Source organism: Gymnoscopelus braueri (genome assembly GCF_963280865.1).
Source record: "Gymnoscopelus braueri genome assembly, chromosome: 6".
NCBI lineage: Eukaryota > Metazoa > Chordata > Actinopteri > Myctophiformes > Myctophidae > Gymnoscopelus > Gymnoscopelus braueri.
The window spans coordinates 41,543,145-41,567,702 of NC_137607.1; the positions used below are offsets into that span (position 1 = coordinate 41,543,145).

At 40.8% G+C, this 24,558-nt stretch overlaps 1 protein-coding gene across 1 annotated transcript in view; it reads right to left on the reverse strand.

Moving 5' to 3' along the window:
- Nucleotides 1-1,895: 1,895 nt before the first annotated feature.
- Nucleotides 1,896-24,558, reverse strand: part of ppp1r2 (protein phosphatase 1, regulatory (inhibitor) subunit 2) — a 34,620-nt gene continuing 11,957 nt past the window's right edge. The window contains exons 2-6 of the mRNA XM_080431912.1: nt 20,332-20,439; nt 19,138-19,221; nt 11,382-11,482; nt 7,720-7,926; nt 1,896-7,081 (exon numbers count right to left, since the gene is read on the reverse strand). Of these exons, the coding sequence (XP_080288038.1) occupies nt 7,062-7,081; nt 7,720-7,926; nt 11,382-11,482; nt 19,138-19,221; nt 20,332-20,439 (520 nt within the window). The 3' untranslated portion in view covers nt 1,896-7,061. The remainder of the gene's footprint in view (nt 7,082-7,719; nt 7,927-11,381; nt 11,483-19,137; nt 19,222-20,331; nt 20,440-24,558) is intronic.

Below are 24,558 nucleotides of genomic sequence, written 5' to 3' on the forward strand. Positions count from 1 at the left end.
TGCATAAAAATGTATATATTTTCCATTCGTGAAAATGCCAGATCTACAAGCTCTGAAAGCCTCATGATCACTATTTGAAATAGGCACGTAGGTTACCTAGGTGGGTTGACCCCACATAAATAGCCTACTTTTCCCCTTATGTGGAGTAAAAAGTACAATATTTGTCTTTGAAATGGCGTCGAGTGAAAGTACAAATCCAGAAATACAAATACACAAGTAAAGTAGGCATACAGACAGATAATCACAGATGTAGGCTACTTAAGCTGGCCTGCAGTACTTAACTAAATGTACTTATTTACTGTCCACCACATAGAGTAACAAATACGGTCCACCACCACTGACGATATTTTGATAAAAGTCATAGTACTGGTAATCGTTAGCGGTTGCCTGGCGACCTAGTAGCCAATCACAGCACGACCTTCCCTCCTTATGATGGGATTTTACACTGCACGCACCGTTCCTGATCCATTTGGAAATGCCAGCCAGGCAGTAGACAGAAAGTTAATCATTGATTTTTACTCTATCTCCGTCCATTCATGTTTTAAGGTGTCACTACACACAATTAGTCGAACGTTTCAAATTTGTGAGAAAACATTATGGAATGTCAGAAAAAAGGTCATGCATCCACATTCCTGGGATCATGAATCCCATCAGTAGTGAGTGACACACACGGCAAGTCAATGAGATAGTAATGTGTTCAACCAGAGCTAATCGAAACAGACAGTGACAGTGCACAATTAGCACTCATTAATTAGTGACGTTAGCCTACACGCAGTGGTGTAAAGCAACTAGGTACATTTAATTTACTGAAGAACAATGAGGTATTTTTACTATAGTTTTTTCTATAGTCTACTTTTACTTCCACTACATTTCAGAGGCAAATATTATACTTTTACTCCACTACTTCAGCCCTATATATACACATTTCCGCCATTTGAAAATAGCCGATCTGCAAGCTCACAATGTGTCATCACAATGTGATGCAATGTGAGCATGTACATGTAGATCTGCTATTTCCAAAATATTTTAATACATTTTATACATTTGAAAATGTATTAAATGGGACCTTGAACTGCATAATGAGAGTACTTTCTACTTTAAGTACATTTTGATACCAATGCTTGTATTTTTAAGTACATTTAGAATTCCAGTATTTCGGCTGTATTTATACTTTTACTTAAGAAAAAATGCGAGTACTTTTTCTACCACTGCTCAATAAGCACCTACAGGTGGCTGAAATTTGTAACTATAACTCTTTTGTATAAATCTGTGCCACCGTGCCTTTTTTTGCAAACTGTTAAAGTATTCAATCAACCAAAACATGTTATCGTCAATGTGAAATGCAGAACAGGATTAGATTTGTTGTAAACTGCTGCCATCTGGTGGCCAAAAGGAGCCACTGTCTTCTCAAATAGTCAGCTCACACTTTATATTATCTCCCATGAGTGGGGAATTTGGAGAACATGAATTGGATTGGACCTTTCTTTTTAAATATATATTTTTGCTTTTTCCATATATATATATACACACAGTAGACTGACAGGAAACAGAGAGAGATGGGAGTGACATGCAGCAAAGGTCGTTGGGATCGGGATTCTAACCCGCAACTAGGTGCCCGGACCGCTACGCCAGCCGTCCGGGACTGGATTGAACCTTTGATGCCATGGTGCTACAAACATGTTTGTTTTATTAAAAATGTATTAGCCTATCTGACTATTTTATTACACAGTAGACAGAGAACATGTGGGTGCAGAAATAGGGAATGTCTGGCATCATATAATGTGCCTATATGATGCTGTGGAGTCCATACAGTATTAATTGGTTAAACCACCAGGACTTCCAAACCTAAAATATTTTAATCAATGTCACAAGTAAAACCCACAAAACCATGTGTCCACAGATGAAAATAACAGATGTTCATTGTTTTAATGGGAGACAGAAATGTTACACACATCCTTATGATAAAGAACATGCAAATTTAAAATACAAAAAACACACATGAATCAAATCCCATTATTTGGAGACCAAAATAAGTGGCAGGGTTGCGGGGTCAAATGATCATTACTTCCATCATCCTTAAAAAAAACTAAACAAACTCACTGGTAGAAATATCAAAATATCTCAAACCAAAAGCGAGGCGGTGAAACCGTGAGGCTGCACATGGGCGAAAAGGAACATAGCCTACACAACAAAATCCTGAGTGTTAATTCAACTCTTAAAGTCAGTCTATCGTTACACTTTCAGAGATTAACTTAGACTTTGAGACTTTCAGGACTTTGCTGTGTATTCATTTTACGTACACGTACATAAATACAGAGGAGGCACATTGTCCAGGTAATAACTCTGGAGTCAGTGTCAGTCAATTTGCAATGTCATTTTTTTTGGTCATAAAAAAACAGAAGACAAAGCAACTAGGACTCATATTTGACTATGCAAGTGTTTTGCAGTAGTTGTCCCTTACTGTTGTTCACACACTAGAAAATACACAACCAAGACCAGGCTGGAACTGAAGGGAGAGCAATAAGTACAGAATTTTCAATTACTGTACATCCAAGGGGGGGGGGGGGGGGGGGGGGCGGAGGTTAAATCCAATGAGCTGTTGGTTGTGATTGGACAGCCAGTGATGGCCATGGCCAGTGTGCTGACCTGTGCACAGTAACACATCTGCATTCTGTCTCAGCAAACCATGTCACTTCCCAGAAAACATAAGAGCGTATTTTACAACTTAAGATGCATTTAAACCATGTAGCTAACACATTTGTATATCATTTCACTGATTTATTGATGGATGTGTGTGCAAAGAAATCTCCAAAATAATATTATGTGTGAGAGAAATAAAAAATTGTAACCTATACACTGGACTCGCTACACCACCAATATCTGAGATGGGACATTTCAATCCAACATGGACGTTTGTCAGGCAACGGCGGTGGACAAAGTACTCAAGCCCAGTACTTGAGTCCAAGTATAAATATTACTCAACTACAAGGGAAAGTTGCGCAGTCAGATTTGTACTTGAGTTAAAGTACTGGAGTACTTTAAAATAGTAGTAGTAATAGTAGAGATACTCAACAAATGCACTCAAGTAAATGTACTTGGTTACTGTCCACCATAGAATCCATCATGGATGTTTGTCAGGTCCTCAGAGAACAAAAGGATGAATCATAAGTCCAAATGCATGTGTATGTTGTACTGTATGTATATTTCATTGTTAAAGGTAGGGTAAGTGATATTTTTGGGTTAAAACAAAAAGTATTTTGTTAAAAGGTTAAAGCACTATATTCTGATAGTAATCATTACTATAGAGTGTTTGTTCAGTAACAGGAGTCTCCCCGTCTCTCCAGCTCTTTGATAAACAGAAAATCCATTTTCTGGTAGGTGTCAAAATCTCAGCCAATCAGGAGAAAGTACCCATTTTTAAGCTTAATTTTTATAGAGTTCCAGTTCCAATTTTTCTGCTCATTTCTTAGTGTCATCACTTCCAATTTCACTTGTTTAATCTATATCCTGATTGAGTTCTCTATCCTGATTGGATAAAATTGGAAATGAAACTGAAACTGAAACGAAAATGCATTTTCTGTTTTATAAAGAGCTGGAGAGACAAGGAGACTCCTTTTACCGAACAAACACTCTATAGCAATGAGTACTATCAGAATATAGAGCTATTTAACACTTATTTTAACCAAAGAAAATCACTTACCCTACCTTTAAATATACAGAAAACTATTTGGCAATGTGTTGACCACATAGTAAAGACAAATAAATTGTTAAGACCTCACTCTTTTAATAAAAAAAATTAAACAATAAAACAGAAAAAAAGTGCAGATTTCCTGTGATACAGGACTCAAACCCCAGCAGCAAATCACAACAAAAGACAGTAAGTAATAAGTCAAATATTTCCAGGGTTCCTACTAGGGGTGTGACAATAGTGTATATTGTGCCACGAAATATTGCAATATTAAAACGTGAGAATTAATACTCATAATTATTTTCATTAATAATTCATATTTGTTTTTCAATTTACATTTTTGCTGGTCAAAGTTATGAGTGCATACAGTACGAAATGCAAGCTTGCCATAAATGCAGTAATGATTGTTTAGCTATCATTGGCTGTCTTTAAACCCTATGCCAGGGCTTGTGGTGAGAAATAAAACTGACTAGTCACAGCTGACTAACGTGGACGCAGAAGGAAATAATACTTTGCATTTCTGCACAATCAAATAGGCTTACAACCTATGTGTAACTTGAGATCGTATCAAAGGATTTACAAGCGACGAGCATCATAGATTTTTCGAGTTGTGTTATGGAAATAATTACACTTATGGTTGGAAAATCTGAGATGACAACAGCATGACACATGACTGAGATTAGTGGGATACTGGGATTTATACAGTATGTGAAATGCAGTACTGACAGTGGTTGAAATGCAGTACTGACAGTGGTGTAAAGTAACTAAGTACATTTACTCAAGTACTGTACATTTAAGTATATTTTGATGCCAATACTTTGTAACTTTGTTTTGTAAAAGTGCTTCACAAATTGCTTTTATTAAATGTATTATTAACTGAAGATGGCCAATGTTAATAACTGTGGGGGGGGGGGGGGGGGGCGGGTGGCAATTTCGTTACAGTGAGCCCAATATCGTGTATCTTAACATTTGTGTATTGTCACACCCCTAGTTCCTACACAACCTTTCCAGGCCTTCATTTCTTGAAGGATAAGAATTCAGTCTTGTCAATTTGACGTATGGTGCTGATATACTGGTAGGCTGGAAAATATTTACTTCCAACTACGATTATTACCAATATTAGAAAGAAGATTATTATTCAAAGCAATATCACAATATATGTGAAGTATTAACAGTGCGTTTGCGTATATGTGGTCATGTGTGCATTGAGGACTTGACCAATAACCATAAGCTGATGTTTTATAATTTCACACTTCCCTTGCAGACAGACTTGCATACTGTAGGAACCCTGTACATAAGATAAATGCTTGCAACACCATTATTGGCCATAGTGGTAAATTCCATCAGTCAAGATCTCACTTTTCATGCAGCCCTGTCACTTATAATCTCCACATAAGCCCACAGCGGAGACTGGATTCAGTAGCATTGACAATGGCTTTTTCTGACAACAATTCCCACCTCCTTCGTCCCAGAGACACCAGAGCAGACCGGACAAGACCGAACCAATACGATCAGTTCAGTAAATGAACACCAGACACATTTTGGCTGTGATTGGTAAGGCTTTCTACTCTACCAGTTACTTCGGCAGGTAACCGGTCATGTTTGGAGGTTCTTGTAACAGTTACAAGAACGTCCAAACATGACAGGTTAACTAGTGATGTTAGTACGTACTTGGAAGTGTGTGTGTGAGAGAGAGGGGGTTCAAGTCCAACAGTTAAGTCTCCTGCACACTCTTCACAAACAAAGTTTTGCATCAGAAAAAATTGTCATAAAAAACTGTTCTTATAACTATCTGATGGACCACACGCTCAATCAATAAGTTCACTGTCTATGCAAAGTGCAGAGTGAACAAATCTGTTTATTACAGATCTACACAGCAGTGCCGGCCGAGTGAGAGAAGTTGTTTGAAGATGGGTGCCATCTAGGCTAGTTATCACTAGTTATCAGTAGCACACACCATCCCTTCAGTTGGTTACTTTACAGTACTGTTCCTGTCATGTTGGTGAGCATAAATGTGGTCAGTGCCAGTAATAGAACGACAGGGTTATAGTTATTTTAGCCAAGCAAACAACAAGAGCTCCATAGGTCTCATGTCTCAGTGTGTGCTAGTCTAGATGCAGAGATCCACACAGAGCCATTACAATATTACACTTCTGTACTGCTTCTTCTCTTGATCTTAGCCAAAAAGCAATGCTGTTAATAGTTACTTAAAAAAGTATTACGGTGCAGTAGAACGGCAAATATTAAATATATCAGTAAATATTGTATTGGTTGTCAAGTGCACATCAAATGCTTATATTTTTGTAATAATTTTAAATCAAATTCAAGATCGTTGAGGCTAGCATGGGAAGAAATAATAATTGAACGGCAAATACATTACTGCAGGTCAAACAATACATTGTATTCTTGTGGCATATCATTACCAGGTAATCTGTGTGGCCACAGTAGAGTAATCAGAACAAGAAAAAAAAAAGTCTCTCATCAAGCTTTGCAATCCATGTACTTATGAAGCAAATGACAATGATGAGTGTGTGTGTGTGTGTGTGTGTGTGTGTGTGTGTGTGTGTGTGTGTGTGTGTGTGTGTGTGTGTGTGTGTGTGTGTGTGTGAGAGGATGACAGGCAGGTCTCTAAGCGGAACACAAAACCTCAGAACGTCACCCACTACAAACCACCCATCACCACCATTCATGGTCATGTTCATGGATGCCTATCTTCCACCAGAGGTTCTGTGTCCTCCATACAGACTGAGGATCAGGGATCGAGGTAATGACAAAAGAAGAAGAAGAAAAGAAGACAACAACGGCAAAGAAGAAAAAGAAAGAAAAGGGGGAAGAGGAGGAAGGCCTGGCTAATCGGTCTGTTATCCAACAGTCTTGTAAAAAGTTCTCGGCCCCCTTTAAGGGTTAGAGGCAGGCAGACATTCCTTGAAGTGATGACGTCCAAATAAGGAAGAGGAGCAGGGGGATGAGGGGAGGAGGGGTTTCTTGGCAACAGAGGAGGAAATCAGCAGGGTTTATGTAAATCCTTGCTTCACTTTTGTGATGTACTGTTTCCGGAGTAAAAATGTGGCTAAAAAGCAAAGTTCTTTGTTGTTTTTTTGCGTTTGTTTTGTTGACTAGCAGACACAGAGAGACAGGTGACGAGGCAAGGGTATCGTGTGTGTGTGTGTGTGTGTGTGTGTGTGTGTGTGTGTGTGTGTGTGTGTGTGTGTGTGTGTGTGTGTGTGTGTGTGTGTGTGTGTGTGTGTGTGTGTGGTACAGAGGTGGGGAAGCTGTGACGGCTGCAAGACCCAACACTGGAACACAGAGCACAGCAGCAACACAACAGTAGTTGTCCGTTAGGATGGTGCATCACCAGAAAGATTACACCCATCTAGGAGTCCAGAGAGTCAGCTAGAGGGAGAGAGACAGACAGACAGACAGACAGGCTATTACAAAAATATATCACTTTATGATGATATAATTTTTAATAAATTATTAATAAAATAAATCTTGGACATTTCTGGCATTTCTACTTTTTTGCTGTATTGAAAACATACAGTAGTACAGTTGTATCAAACCGAACAGTGAATTTTGTGACCAATTACACCCCCAAAAGCTTGATTTATACTGAGACACTGGCGTGCAAATCAGGCGTAATAGAGCACCGAAGTCTGACGTAATTTACGCATCATACCTGGGTCACGTTTCATCCCCCCATTCTAAATTCCCATAGACATGTTTAATATCGCAGCATATAAGAACTGTGTTCCAAAAATAAACAAATGAGCCCGGCGGTTTGACTCGGCAGAAACAGACTATCAAATACGCGTATCAAATATGCTGACTGACTATTGGAAACGATACGGAGCCACCTCCCCGTCCCTCGCCGGGACAGTTTGTTTATTTTTGGACCACAATTCTTATATGAGACAATTCTAAGATGACTAATGTTATTCTCCATAGAGAAATGACTTCCGTGACCCAGGGGATGAGGGAGTGACGTCAGGACTTCGGCACTCTATTGGAACCCAGTGTGTCTCCCTTCTTACCGTCCTGCGGGGGGTCCACGCTGATGTCCTCCGTCTCCTCTCCCTCCTCCCTCGTCTCCTCCCTTGTGTCCTCGGTGTCGTCCCTCATCTCCTCATCTTCATCCTCCTCTTCCTCCAGTTCGCTGGCGATGAGCTGCCGGGCCAGTTTGATGTTCATGCCCTCGTTGTAGTGCATCCTCCTCATCATCTGGAACTGCTGCTTCTTGGCTGGACATAAAATGTGATGTATGAGTTTATCTTACATTGGGCACAATAAATTCCTCAGTGCGGAAAAAAAGGCCCATCTTTTAGTCCTTTAGTGTCAAACCCATCAACAGCCTCAAACTAGAGGCTTTAAGGCCCTATGGTCTAAATCCTTTTTTTATTAGTCAGTTTCTAACACATCAGAAAAACTTTTTAAACTGGGTTTGATTGAAAAAAAAATACACGCAAAATGACAGCCACATTTTGGCGTAGGTGTGCAAGAGGTCATAAAGACGAATATTATTTACGAACAAAACGGACTCTGTGTGCATTGTGCAGGGGGCTTCCGAATCAAATGAACACTGATCAATTTACTGTACAGTACAAACACATACACACGCTGCATATATACAAATACATAATTAAAAGAATGATTAACAGTGCCTGTGTGACCCCACCCAGACTGAGCAATAAATACATTGAGGCTGCAGTGGGGGATGTGGTGATAAAAAGCTCGAGTCAGAAATCAAGTTGAGGAGGGATTCTCAACAGCTCCATTATTAAACACTGCTCAGTTGGTTAGATCTAATCTCCACAAGGAGATTTATGCCCCTGACTCTGTCTGTCTGTCTGTCTGTCTGCCTGCCTGCCTGCCCACAGCTGATCTTGTATCTTGATCTCTCCAAGGACCTCGATTCCAGAATATATTTTCAAATCAGTCAATGACATCTGTCATATTTTGTGAATTACTTAAAATCAGGGCAATCTTCCCTCCAGGCTCTGGCATACACGTCCTGCAGCGAGGCTATGGAACAGTATAGTAGCCAATTGGACACCTGTCCGTCCGGCGTACGGCAAGTATACTACTAACTAATTACAACACTCCTGTCTCTCCAACTTAAGGGATGTACAGTACCAGTTCTAGTCAATTGCAGACATGCAAACACGCCGGCACAATTCCACATAAGATACACACCAAAATATACATTCATCAACAAGCCACCATACCCCAAAACCCACAAATCACGAGTTTTAATAATGGACGTGCACATTTAACTCAGCAGCTCAGTGGCCTTGTGGTTAGAGTGCCCGCTCTGAGATTGGGAGGTGGTTCGATCCCCAGCCGGGCCAGATCCCCGGCGTAGCCATACCAAAGACTAAAAATGTGACCCAATGCCTCCCTGCTTGGCACTCAGCATCAAGGGTTGGATTGGGGGTAAGTCCCTGCCACATACTAGCGTCATGTTCAGGGGATGTACTTGTACATCAAGCTGCCTCACACTACAGTAACAGGAGACAGACTCCTGCCCTATGGCCCGGGACACATGGCTCTGCAAGGCTTACTTACATTTAACTCAGTCCAATCTGTATTTGGCTAAGTCTTTAGCCGCTGTGACACAGGTTAGAGTGCAGACATTCGCCAACGCATGCACCAACATTAACACAGCTTAATACAGTGCTGCCTTGTCATAGAAATAGGGTGGAAGACATCAGGGAGGGACACTGTGCAACTGGTAAGCACACGCTGCACTACCGTTTCATGGCCCTATGGGGAGTCATTTTACTGCATCACTACATCACTATTATTATCAGGGCATGCCTCTTGGCAGACATTTGCACTCCCTTTCGAGTTTAAACATTTTATTTATCCGGAGAAGGTTTGCTGAGCTACCCAATAATACGACCACTATCTGCTGTTCGTACAAAAAAAAACGAAACCCAAGGTGATGTAAGACCGATGCAAGACAGAGGGGTATCTGCCAGCAATCTGTTAAACCTAACAGTGATCTGCAACACCAAACTGCAATCTGGTATACCAAACCGTGATCCGTTATACCAAACAGTGATCTGCCATACCGAACAGTGATCTGCCATACCGAACAATGATCTGCTATACCGAACAGTGATCTGCTATACCGAACAACAGTGATCCGTTATACCAAACAGTGATCTACTATACCGACCAACAGTGATCTGTTATACCAAACAGTCATCTGTTATACCGAACAGAGATCTGTCATTCCAAACTGCAAACTATTTTCTGTTTTATTTTGTTATTTCAGGATGTGTTTCCATGTACAGATTTCACTACTCAACAGTCTGTATGTTAGAGTATGTATGTGGATGTTATCCGTAATTATATAAGCCTATATGATCCATGCGTTTCTTTACTTTAACTCATTCAATCCGGAAAAGCATCCGTGTCATTTTAACCACTTTAACCATTATTTTATACTTTGGCTATTAACTCTTTCACTGCCAGACTTATTTCAGACTGTGTCGTCCCAGTGCCAGGAAAAAGGTGCATTTTTCCTCTGTTTGTTTTTCAACATTGAAGTGAATGGAGCAGAATTTTTTTGGATAGCGTTATCTCCTAGTTCCTTTGAGATAAACCCCAAAAAAAATATTTTCGTCATTCCGTCATTGGCCATGATAGCCATAGAGCCATCGGACGGGAATTCCCGTCCGGGGCAGTCAAAGAGTTAAAAAATAGCAGATATACAAGTCACTTCGTTCCGCTTTATGAGCTTGTAGGTCTGCTATTATAGAAAAACCGTGAAAATGTGTGCAAATCTTTGAATATATATTTTATATATTTTTAACTCAAATCTTTGCTTCTGGGGGTCCCTAGAACAACCTTTTTTAGTTGGGGGTCCGCAGCCAAATACATATAATTTTGGGGGTCCTTGACATGAAAACATTTGAGCACCACTAATAGAGCAACATAAATTTTTCAGAAAACTGTTAGGATCTAGAAGACATTTTTAGAATCGGACTCGGGTCTTAATGGGTTAAAGACCTGTGTAAGATTCCAACCTGGGAAAATTATTATTATAAGTGACGCACCTCTCTGCAAAAAAAGTTCACACAAGTCTCCCACACAGCTTATCTGATAAAAACCCATATATCTTGTAATGCAAATTATAGTTTCAACAAAGACAAACCTGTAGGCCAACTAATGGACACAAATGCACAAACCTACTTTAACAGACTGCCCAATCTACAAAGAGATATCAGCCTTTTAGTATTCAGATTGGTCCATTTGAAACTGGTCCATTAACGACCTTGACAAAACTATTATGATGGGCTGATAATCATATACAGATATCAGCCAGTTGAAAAATAAGAAATCACAATACGGTATGTATTCCAGACTGACGTACTCAGAATTGGATCCGATTTAGAGATATAAATACAGGACAGGGTGGGAACACGCAGGGTATAGAGCCAAAATAGAGCTCATTGAACTGGAACGCTCCCTAGCTCGCTCTCTCTGTGTATGTGGCGTTCTTAGGTCAAGGAAAGGGTGCAATGAGAGATTGCTGAGGGAGAGAGGAAGAGAGAAGAAAGACATATCTCTGTACCAACACAGTGACATGTGGTTCCTGCTCTATAACTTTGCTGTGGTTGCTTTTTGCAAGTGTGGAGATTTAAGCGTTTATCTGTGTGTGCGTACGTGTGTGTGCGTGTATGTATACCTTGCTCTTCAGGGGATACTTCATCCTCTTCTTCACTGCTCTCCTCCTCCTCTTCCTTGTCCCCCATGAAGCGATGCTCCGCCCCCTCGGCTGCTGCCAGCCTATAGGAAGGAGCCGGGAGAGAGGGAGAGAATCAAACACAGGAAACACACCTGCACTGTGTTTTTACCCATTCAATACGGGAACACATCTGAACACATTTTGGCTATTCAAAAATAACAGATATACAAGCTCATAGCGCGGCACTATGAGCTTGTAGATCTGCTATTTTTGAATAGCCAAAAGAAATATTTCTTTTTGAAAAATTGTGAAAATTTGTGCAAATCTTAGAATATGTATTTTTTAAAGCGAACATTTGTAAAATATTTTGCTCCAGGTTCCCCCAGAAGCAAAGTTACAAATGTTTAAAAATAGCAGATCTATACGCTCATAGTATATCTGCTATTTTTGAATAGCCAAAGAAATCTAAAATGACAGATGCGTTCCCGGACTGAATGGGTTAACCTTCCTGCCTTGCACAACACTGCACAGCACAATGACGTTAATACATTATTAGTACCGGTAATCAAATCGTTATTACAGTATCAGTCATGACATTATTGGACACGTTATTACATTATTAATGTTTTAATTTTAAGAGTTATTGAAAAGTTATTGTATTATTGGGTGCCACAAGAACCAAGCACATGTGGTAAATGGTGCATTTTTATAGTAAAGCAGTGTCAATAGTTTATATAAAGAATGATAAAGAGATAACCAGGGCTGAGAGCGATCCAGAAAGGATGAGAGAGGAAACATAATTGAGTGAATTATGGACGACGAAAAAAGAGATAGAAATGAGGACAGTAGCACAGTGGGTAGAGAGGCCTTATGGGAATTGCCAGTTCGCCCCTCAGGCCGCCCGTTCACGTGTCCAAGTGTCCCTGAGAAAGACATCCACTGTGGTTCTGCTGGGTGTGTGAGTGCGGGTGGGCACAAAGGAGGAGGGAGTTGAGCGAGACAGACTCTACATCCCTCTCTCTCTCCCTCTCTCTCACACACACACACACACACACACACACACACAAGTGTACATGCATATGCACACACAAGCAAATCCATACTTACACAAAGCCATGTGTACACAACACATGCACAGACATAGCATTGCCCTCAACTTCCACTTCATCTCATGTAAACATAGTAAACCATTGCCAGTGGTTAGCAGACAGCTAGCAGACAGCTTTCTTGTTAATACGTATGAGAAAAACACTGCTACAGTAGGTCTAAAGGCTTTGGGTGAGCTGGCTTTAAGACATTTTCTTGGTGGACACCAGGCTGTTATACAGTAACAGCCACTTTGGTAAGTAAATATGTATTGAAAGATTATCCCGGCGTGGCTGTGCAGGAGTCTAGCCGTCTATAAGAGGGTCTGTCTGTGTGCGTGATTGTCTGGAGGAAAACTCGCAAACCGCTGGGTCGAATGCCAAATGCATGCTTTTCCATGGTCATATTTTTTTATTTCCCTGTTTGCAGTGGCCAGCAGCCAGCAGTGTTCTCTGGATTTCTGTTCAAGTCTTACCTGAAGGCCACCACACTGAAAGGTTGTACTGCATGTCCAAATAAATCATTTTCAGCCAAGAATGTGAGGTTTTACACCGTGCCCGAAGGTCGTCTAGAACAGGATCTGTGTCTGTCGGTCTGTCTGTCTGTACGAATTGTACACAGCATATATCTATGCGATCATATATGTCTGTCAGAAACAGAGATCTCTATATTGGATAGATTTATAAAGATCAATATTTACATTTGGACAATTTGAGACGTAGACCATCACTACATTAGGACCAGTATTAAGGTTTGTATCGTGCGGCTTTGTGACTCGACACTGCATTCTGATTTGTGCAAATTTGTTCACAAAATGCCCGGGTAAGCTTATATTGTTTATCATAAGCTTTGCAGACCACCTGATGCCATTTTCCTTAATACACAGGTGTGCCAAGGACTTGGTTTTTCAAGACAAAGTACTCCATTCTACATTGTTCTATAGAACAGAACACCCTCTCCCTCCGTATGACAGTGTGAGGTTGAGTCAGCAGTTGGTCAGTAGGCTCCAGGGGCCATACGGTACATACTGTATGAAGGTTTGTGCAGCATCCACACTAAATGGATGCATACACATTGTGCCTGCCTTTCTACATATGGATGTTTTTCCATCAGGTGAAAAAATAATAATAATAATAATCACCCACTAATTTTTACAACAGAATCCCTCAATTAACCCGTTAATACCCAATACATTTCCAAGATTAAGTTCACGTTAATGTTTGTAAAATGCAAATGCAGATTGTGAAATTGAACCTACCAACCTACCAAACGGAATACAATAGTATGGCAGGCAGCCTGGTAGTGGCAAATCAAACAAAAATAAAAAAGGAACGGGAGAAATATGTGCTGTAAATCTATATATCCTAATAAGAATGCGTGTATGAATTATGAGCTGTCTGGCATTCCATCCAGACTCTCTCTACTGGACCAGTGCATAGCTGGTATCCTGCAGTGGCATTGTCAACATCGTCCAGGGAGACAGTCATGCCCAGAATTAATATTTCTTGTTCTATCGATCTATTCTGCACATTCATAAAGATTTGCATCGGTGGGGGAAAAGGTGAATGCGAGATTTTTTTATTTCACATAAATAATTAAGTAGCAAAACTGATCTTGAACAGAATATACCAATCTAAAACAAAAACAATGTTGCTGTGAAATGTTATTGGACTCAGAATTTTTCTCATCAAATGTATGCATACATACACACCCTTGATACATATGGCCCAGAGCTGTTCCCAGACAGTAACATGTACTGTGTTCCCTGTGGAAGTGTAGGGCTGATGGGTTGCATCACAGCCCTGTTTATCGATCTGTCAGCTGGGCAGGCGGGAGTGTAATTTGTGCCAATATATACTGTACGCTCTGCTGCATAACCTTTACAAGGAGATTAGGGCAAGAATGTTTGTGAGGATAAATTGTGTGTGCGCGTGAGAGATAAATCGGTTAGTTGATTCAGTCTGTATTTGTGCATGCATGCATAGCCTATGGAATGTATAGAGTGGTGTGCACTACAGCACGGAATATACAATTACAATGGAACAAACCATGGTGTTGGGTATTTTATTTTTTTAAGATAACTAAAGCCCTTGTAAACCACTTACATCTTTACTCAATTCAGTGAAAATGGAACAAAGACAAACTTCAGTCTAAAGATCCTTTTTGGAGGAAACCTGGCTTGGAGCACCTATTCAAACACAGCACAGCAGATTGGGTTGCTGCTCCCTCCATGGGCCTTACAGTGCAACGTTCTGCCTGGGCTGCTTTGGAGGATGGAAGACCAGTTCAGCAACATCTACAAATGTCTTCTAAATCCTAACAGGTTTCTGAAAAACGTATGTTGCTATAATATCAGTGGTGCTCAAATTTTTTCATGTCAAGGACCCCCAAAATTATATGTATTTGGTCGCAGACCCTAATCTCAAAATATTTTGTTCCAGGGATCCCCCCAGAAGCAAAAATGTAAGTTAAACATTTTCGCTTAAAAATATATATATTCATAGATTTGCAAAAACTTGTATATCTGCTATTTTTTAATAGCCAAAGTACAAAATAATGGTTATAGCTAAAATCTAAACTGACACAGATGCGTTCCCAGATTGAATGGGGTAACTGTCTGACGCTATATCAGGTTATGGTTGAATGCTACAGTAGCTAGCTACTGTAGCTGTAGATAAGTGAGATTTCCCAAATGGGAATTTGAGTTCCATCTTAAAACAATTAATACATGTTCCGGAATCCGGGTGGTACAGGAGTTCAGTTCCTGCCCAGTGCCCACCACCGTGGAGACTGGGGTTCGAAATCTAATTCTCCACGGTGCACACCCTCCCCAAGAAATCCGCAGAGAAATGTATATTTTGTTAGAGCACATTACAGAGAACAGTACAGACTAGCTGCTGTAAAGGACGAAGAAGAATAAAGAAAGAATACTGCTGTAGAACTGAACAACTACATTCAGGTTTTACTGGGGATGTGACAATTGGTTGACTTTTGACTCATGCTCCATTATTAATACCATAAAACATTTAATTTACTTTTACTTTTTGATGGCCTATTCAAAAACCTTACCGCTTTCCAAAACAGACAATTAAAAATGTTCAAAACAAAAAACGAAACAAAAGACAACTATACCAGCTACTGTTTTCCAAATGGGAGAGGGAAAGGTGTATGAGAGTACACGTATTGTTGTGGGTGCGTTGCACGAGTTATTTCCTCGAGTTACGCGCTGCCACCTTCACATGTGTGAAGTGTAACGTGTGGGACAATCAATAAACTAGATGTAAAAAACAGTGCTGTGCAAAATATGCAGCGTTACGACTTTGTCCACCACACGTCTACGTCCATGATGTTAAATCACACGATGACTGGTGTTGTGAGCAACACAGTCCTATATGAATCAGGCTTTACGGATTTAGTGTTACTTAAGACAATGACAAAAAGTGGTGGATAAAACCACCTGCTGACTGTGTGCAAGCACTGTGCAACATGTACTGTGTAACACGTAGGGTCAATACTTCCAATATGATGATGATGACCCATTTATGAAGACATCACCCTGTGTGTCGACTGACAGGAAAGAGCATGTCCTTGTCCCTGCAGCATTTAAACAGCATCTACATGCAGATTCAGAGTTCAGACAGGACAACCTGCCTAACTCAGGGGTTTTCAACTGTGAACGAGGGACCACCACCCTGACTAAGAATGAACCTGGGGACCACTGTTGTGTTGGATTAAGGTTAGTCCTTTGGGAACACTTGCTATGCATCCCATGTCCACCAGTCAGGCTACTGCTTGGCCTCACTCCTACAACTCATTTAACCCCTGCTCATTATGCTTGGGTGGGATAGTTCAGGGTAGAGGACAGAGTACAACAACTTGCAATGGGCCTGGTTTTCAAGATACACTACACCTCAAAGACACCCATGTACCTGTCAAACTACTTCAATCAAAAACGTTTTAAAGACGTTCACAATCACAACACCAGAGGGAGCTCCACAAATCACATTCAACACAGATTCAGCTCACACAAGGGGTGAAATTTGTTTTACTGCTATGCCACCAAAATGTGGAATGCCCTACCAACGGTCATAAAAACAGTCATATTTACTCTCCTTCAAAACCTATCTATAAGAGCACTTACAGGTGGCTGCAATTCGCAACTGGCCCCTGTAAAAAGTCTAAGCATATCTCCAGAAATGGACGTTTATATATGTATATATATATTTTTTTCTTTTTTTTTTACGTCGGAATCAGGAGATAACGTGATCCAAAGATTTACTGCTCTATTCACTTCTTCGTTAAGTATTTGGGAAATATTCGGTATCTCGGCTCCTGTGTTGCTGAGATGAGACATTTTCAACGGCGTACAGTATGTATAACAAGCGAACAGGAGTTCGCTTTTTCTTTTCTTCGTGGAAGCACAGTGAAACCCTCCGTGATTAGCAACCATCAGGGGATCGATCATACTGGAGATAAATATTCTGTGACTACTTGAAAAGGTAAGAAAATCGTAAAAAATGCTGGCAGAGGCTGCAGCCACATGCAGAGTGAGCAGACACATGCGATTACGTATGGGCACATTTCCTAATATTGATGACTCAATCAGGCAATCCAGTACACTTCCCCTTGAGATTATAACTCCCTTTTCTGTTGAATTTCTTGACCTCCGACTTCCCAATAACAGATAACAATGACACGTTATCATAGGTCACCAGGTCATTTAGTGCACTGTTCCGTGGAAGAAAATGAAAAATAAAATCTTTCCTACATTATACTAAATGCATGGTCAGGGACCACATGCAATACCTCCACGGACCACCTGTTGAAAACCTCTGGCCTAACTAAAGCATTGGGGTGTTATAACAAAACATACTGTATGCAGCCCTGTGAAGTCCTGGAGGATGCAGGATTTTTGCATATAGGATTAAAGTGCACCTGTCCACTCTTACTGACATTCATCTACACAGTAAATAATACATTGATAACTTTATGCACAGACATGACTAGAAATTGTCAAAGCCTTAATTTTATTTTTTCAACATTAGGACTTTTAAACATTAGGGCTTTGCAAATTCTGAACATGATGGCGGTAGTAGTTATTGCAAAAGTCGATCGACTTGTCTGTACAGAACAGATCGACCAGCAAAAATACTGAGTCAGGCACATCCCTAGGTTTTACTAAGTGGAAGGAATGAGGCCCGAGGGATATTTATTTGAGCCTTAATAGGCTCTAAGCATCACTGTAGTCCCATGTGGCATACCCGTATCTGTACAGTGGTGAAACAGGTCCTTTTGCACACTACTTCAAGGGACAGGTGCGTAGGAGCAGGCAGTCAATGCATGAGCCAGGAAAAAAGGGAGATCTCAAATACAGTCTTCACTTAATGAAAATGCAATGTTTTCTTTATCAGTTATCATCAGGGATACCTGATGAAGGTCAGTGTGACCGAAACGTTGTATTTGCTTTAAAAAAAAATTGCTGTAAGTGAAGACTCTCCCTTTTTCATGTACAGTGGTGCCAAAATCTGCTACCGAGCCAATAAAACAAAGCGATGGGAAACGGGTATGCCACCAACTGGATACCCCACAAATACAGTTTTGATACAGTTATGCACAGAGCCTATAGTGCTGAGGAATAATGGAGCGAAAACAGCAGCTGACCTTCAACACTTCGGACCATTGAAACATTACCCTCTCTATTCAAGAAAACCTTGTGAAAATCTCTTAAAGGCTATAGGGAAATAAACTCTTATTTGTTACAATGTAAACACATTTGCGTTTGGGGTGTGGTTCCCTTATAACACCATTTAGCTGATAAAACATCACTGAAAGTTTTAAAGTTCTACTACCCAAGCTTTTAGATGGAATCAGATTAGTCTCAATAATTACAAACTTACAAAACAAGATTAACAAACCAGTGTGTACACAAATAGTATTTTTTATGTGCTTAAATTAAGACCTGAGACCATTCTTAAAAATGTTTTCTAAATCCTAACAGTTTTTGGAAAAAAAATCTAAAAATATTTTTCTCAAGATTTTCACCTCATCTGTATTGTCAGTCTATTGGCAGCTATAAACACATTTGCACAAAACGTGGGACAAGATTTGGACTTGTGCCAAGAAATAATAAACTTTTCCTGCCGATTGGCCAGAAGAAGGCGTGAAAGTGGGCATGGTCTGTCATAGAGATGCACATAATCAAGAGAAAGTTGCAGCAGAAGCACCTTGGCGGAGGTCTGTGAGAATGAGCACATTTTCTAGTTATCTTTCAAGCACTTCCTGTAGACTATTTACATAAGATGCTTCTGTAGTTCTGTTGTTTTGATAGATACGGTTTCCTTGTTGACAGGTGCCAAGTATGTTAGATATGCTTGATGTGTTTCTACTTGTAATTCTAGTTACTTCATAGTGGCTACTTGTTTTAGCACTCCTATTACTCAAACACTTACCAAGTTGTTGGCTGACTAAGGTTCCTGGTGCCTAGTCTGACCTTGCCTCTGATAAATGGTTAATTGTAAGGTTTTTGTGCATCAACAAGACGCAGAAGGACCTTCCTTGAGCAGCAGCAGCTATGGTATGAAATCAAACAGGAGGCAAATGCAGACCACTTATTTTTTTACTGAACTAATAAGTCTCAAGTTCCTTCTCTCTCCTTCAGTAAAGTTCTTACTTTAATGCCAGGTCATCTGCTGTGGGACAAGTGTGGCCATCTGAGTCACTGAGTTCTCCTTCATCCTCTTCATCGCCCACCATTCTGAGAGAGAGAAGATAAGAGGGGATAAGATGGGGGGTTAAGATGTGAGGAGAGAGGAAGGGTGGAGAAGATGGATGCAGACAAGCGAGTGATAGATATTGAGAGAAGGACAAGGAAGTGTACATGAACAGAAAGACATGAGGGGAAGGAGAGGAGAGAGACAGACAGGAGGTAGGTTTGTTAACAGGGTGACCTTCTCTGCAGCAGCACCCTGGAATATTGGATTACAGCCCAGCTAAAATGCCCCTCTCCACACACACACACACACACACACACACACACACACACACACACACACACACACAGTGTGATAATTTGCTGACATAAATTATTCCATAAAACGACACCTCCATTTTGAACGAAAATCTATTACGTGTCTGACAAATCACCAAAGAAAACAGTCAAATTTACTTTACAATAAGCAGTACCTATAAACTAGACATGAATGAAATGTATGGAGGTTAAGTTCCAAAATTCCAAATGTGGTCAAACCAGCAGCACCACAAGATATGGATCAGTTTTGTGCAAAATACAAATGTGAGTTTCATTGTGTTGATGAGTCTTGTGGCTGTGGTGGTTCTGCCTGCGTTTGTGGTCTGGGAATGCTGGAGTGAAACGGACCATATTATCATTCAACCCATTAAAACCGGGAACGCATCTGTGTAACTACTTGAACAATTATTTTATACTTTGACTATTCAAAAATAGCAGATATACGAGCTCATAGTGCGGCACCGAGTGCCACACTATGAGCTTGTAGATCTGCCATTTTTGAAAAATCTTGAAAATGTGCGCAAATCTTTGAATATATATATTTTTTTAAAGCGAACATTTGTAACTCAAATCTTAGCTTCTGAGAGTCCCTGGAACAAAATATTTTGAGATGGGGTCAGCAGCAAAATAAATATAATTTTGGGTGGTCCTTGACATGAAAAAGTTTGAGAACCACTGATATAGAAACATTAGGATGATAGGATTTAGAAGACATTTGTAGAATCGGCCTCAGGTGTTAATGGGTTCAAATGTGTTACGAAAGTTGCGAGGAGTCATATTCTGAACTGCGTTAATACAGCAAGTGAATTCACTGTACACCTGGCCCTCCAATCTCACCTATTGTAAGGAGTACTGGGCTCATCGATCTTCATCAGACCATAGTCTTTGTCTGCCGGATGGTACGTAGCCAGGATGTTCATCTCGTCCCATTTCTGCGACTTCTTCCTGAAAAAATTATAGGAGGAAAAGGAGAATAAGAAGGGAGAGATAAGTGTGGATCTGGAGCAGTGGTTTTAAATCGTTTGTGCCCAAGGCACATCAATGGGCTAGTCAAAATCTCAAGGCATACCTGTTTTCATAGCTAAAAGCTATGAAAAAGCGGGAAAAAATTGCGAAAATAATATAAATTTTCTTAGGGTATAGAATTTGCCTCTGCATTGGTGAGTGTGCACAAAGTACTGAACTCTCTAGCCAGCCAGCCTGTTCTTTTAGAATACATTAGGTCCTGCAAATGATGGTCGGGTTGCCTGGCAAAGTGATTAGGAGACCAATTTACCGGCATTTGGCTGGTGTTGATTTCACTCTTCATGGTCTCATGCTCAGGTGAAGTTAAAGGTTCTATGACATTCATTTTCACTTTTTTTTTTTTTTGGGCGGTGAAACCACCCCTATATGTGAGGTTTGGACATCGACATCGATTGCACCCCCCCAACCCTGCGCTGTGATTGGCCACCAGTGTACCCCCCTAACCCTGCACCGTGATTGGCCAATCACAGTCTATTCAGGACTGGGATTGGCTAGTGAAACATGACACATGTGCATAGCCCTATAAATAGGACTATGCACTTTAAAAAAACACATTTATGTTTTTTTTAAAGTTAGGGGTGTACAATGGTTGGTCCACAATATTACTTCTCTTTAAGTGAACTTCCATCACTGTGATGACCACTGTGACCACACCGCCCACTTCACACTGGGTGTGATTTTTTAAATGTTTTTTTGGGGGTTTTATGACCTCAATTACACCCAAAAAATCTGAACTTTGAACATTCAGTGGGTTTTCTGTGTTCTGGGGTTTTCTGAATAATTAGGCTGAAAAGTAATCTGAGCTTGGCCCTTCGGCAGTGAGGTCACAGCCGATTAATCCCGCCCACTCTCCTCCTCGCCCCTCCCCTCCCCTATCCTTTCCTTTGGGGGGGAGGGCGGAGCAGAGGCGATGATTGACAGGCAAAATCCCTCACCAGCGACACCCGCAGGCAAAGATTTATTTTTTCATTGCAGTTGAAAAGGCTTTAGAAATGTGAGAGAAAAACACCTGCCATGGATCAATGGAGTGGAATTTTTTGTTAAAACTTTCTATACACGTTTGAAGGACCATGACAAAGACTTTTAATGTGTGGTAAAACTGAACGTCATGAAACCTTTAACATCCTCCATTAAAAAAGGCTGGAGCTGTGGATGCTAGGTTGAATCAACTGTGCTGGTCATACCAACATTGCAGGACTTTTTTACTGCCAAGCAGACAGGTGCACAAAACTCCTACTGTACTGTACCATGCGTTGTGGCTTGTAGGTCTGCTATTTTCTGCGCACAACACGAACATGCAACAGAGCATAAATTAGGCTTAAGAAGTGTGTGCGAGGGAGGGATACATTACATTTTGTTGCCAATAACGACCTATTATCCCCAAAATAGGGATGCCAGGTTGAAAGTAGTAAAATAATACTTATACTTATAAAATGTGCCTCTGCATTGGTAAATAAGTGTGCACAAAGTACTGATATAGTAAATTAAAAAGATAAGTCATAACTGTTTTGTAGCTGTTTATTAGGACTGGGCAATATACTGCATAGATACGATATCGTCATACGAGTAGATATGAGTAGATATCACTATTTTAAGCCCTATTTTATACTCAAAAGTGTTTGAACTCAGCTCATGTTGCACTAGTGGCGCGTCCAGGCATATTCCTCGTTCATCCATGATACTGTTTAATAACAATAACTGTTGAAAATACAATGTTTTGGAAGTAAGGGAAGACACAGACTGGCTACAAGACACTTGGATTGTACTCCAAATTCTGTGTATGAGTTTATTAACAGATCTTTGATATTGTTTTACGGTTGTTAATCCTAAACCCGTTACTTGAATCATTCACTGTGAAGGATTCATTCTCCATTAAGTAAAGGTGAGTAACTGATAGAACAAAGTCATGTTGGGGGGAGGTATTAATCTAAGACTAGCAAACCAGGATACAGGCATCAGGTTATTGCCTGACATTTTTTTATGTAAGTAAGCCTTGCCGAGCCATGTGGCTCATAGGTCAGAAGCCCATCTCCTGTTTCTGTAGCGTGATGGACAAGTACACCCCCTGGACATGATGCCAGTATGTCGCAAGGACTTACCCCCAATACAACCCTTGATGCTGAGTGCCAAGCAGGGAGGCATTGGGTCCCATTATTATAGTCTTCTGTATGACCCGGAGAGGGAAGTCAGAAGATCAGAAACCTAAAGTGATGTTATGTTATTTCCATCTCGTTTCCCGAGAGAGGTTTTTACAAACCTATTTGTGTGCTCATCAATCTCACATGCAGTTTACTCTTCTACTCTTCCATCTATAGTTATACGTTTTTGCCATTTTGTTTTAAAACTTTTCCCAAATAACAAACAAAGGCCAACCCTGAACCCTACAAGTCCAGGCCTTCTGGGAGCTTCTCTAGTCGTGGATGTGTTTTATCAGGGCTGTCTGGCATGCAGGCAGGACCAGGGGAGAGCTTGCCAAGCACAGCCGTGAAATAGTCTCAGTCTCTCTCCTCCTCGCCATAAAACAGTCCCGGACGTGTTTATGGAGCAGGAGGCTGGGTATCATGGGAGAGAAACGGACAACTAGGAGGAACCATAAATGAGGCGCAGTTTATGGAGCTAGTTCAGGCCAGGCAACTCAAGGGATTGGGCTAACCGATCAGGTGACTAAGTCACATGCACCTTTCTCCTGGTCGGTGAGTTATAAGTAATGCTCTGCCTACCTGTTCAGTCTGGTTGCGCTCTTCTGCTGCTCTGACGTGCGACGCTGCTGCTGCTGCTCTGCTGCCGAGATCCTGCCGGATCTGCTGCCCTTGCTTGCTACGTATGCTGCTGACCATGAATAGTCTCATATTGTTCCTTGGTTGATGGTTATTTGCGTGTGCCATTGTCCATGCTGCGCTAATCATAGCTACTCAGGTGTGTGCTACTGGTTCTAAACGTGGTATTACTTTCTTTACTTAAGTTAAAAATCGCTTCTAAACGCTCAGCTCAAAAGCAGTAGCGTTCGTCATTGATCGATCTCAGTATGGTCAACTAGAGAGTGTAGAAATAGAGTAACGACACGCTTGATCCCGCCGCAAACGGGCTCCTTGGGTATAGTTCCAAACATTGGGACTGCCTGCCTCATTGAGATAGACGGAGCACTTCCGCATTCCATTCTTACAATGGGAGTCGACGCTAGTGTCAGAACTCTCTTTATGGCACTGGGTTAACGGTAGTTCACCAACAGTGTTGCTTAAGTTTCTGTTTCCTTATCGTAGCAACGATGGGCTTGGGGTTCTGTTATGGTCCCCAGTTTAGCGTGTATTTGTTCAAAGTAGTTCACTTTATCTCAAGATTGGGTTTCTAGACCTAGTTGTTGCTTCTCTCTCAAAAGATGACATCACCGATCTATCGTTCACAGAGGAACGGATGCGCGCGATATGGCTGGTAAGTGCTACTGCCATGCTAGAGAGAGAGGGCATGGCGTCACTTTGTGAGTCGCTTTGCTTGTTCTGGCTCTAATGTTCAGATTAATATCTGTATGTAGGCTACTGGTTAAAACACGGATATGCTCAGTTGGCTGCATCTTGCTTAATTTATAGTTATTGTATTCATGGATAGTTCAGTGGCTTTAGACGGTACTCTTATTCTGAAGAGCTCGTCCACCGGATGTTGTTTGAGGCTTATAGTTGATGACCGAACACTTCTCTACCCTTGCGAAGGAGAGAGGGGAAGCTAACTTGTGAGTAGTGTTCAAGAAGTAGTTGCACTGCAGTTTAAATGTTAATGCTGCTAGAATTCATTGAAATTAGTTATCTCTCGTGTAGCTGTCTGGCATCTATTTGCAGAGTAGGAAAACTCACTGTTCATGTTGATGCTAAAGTTGCAGCACTAAATTGCTGCCATCATCTCAATGTTCATGTTAGTGCTGAAGTTGCTGTACTAAATTGTACTAGATTGCTGCCATCAACACGATGGTCTCCATTATGCTAAAGCTCCTCACTGCATGCTTCTACTGTTCAGATTATGCTAGTCGTTCTTCAACTGCTACTAACT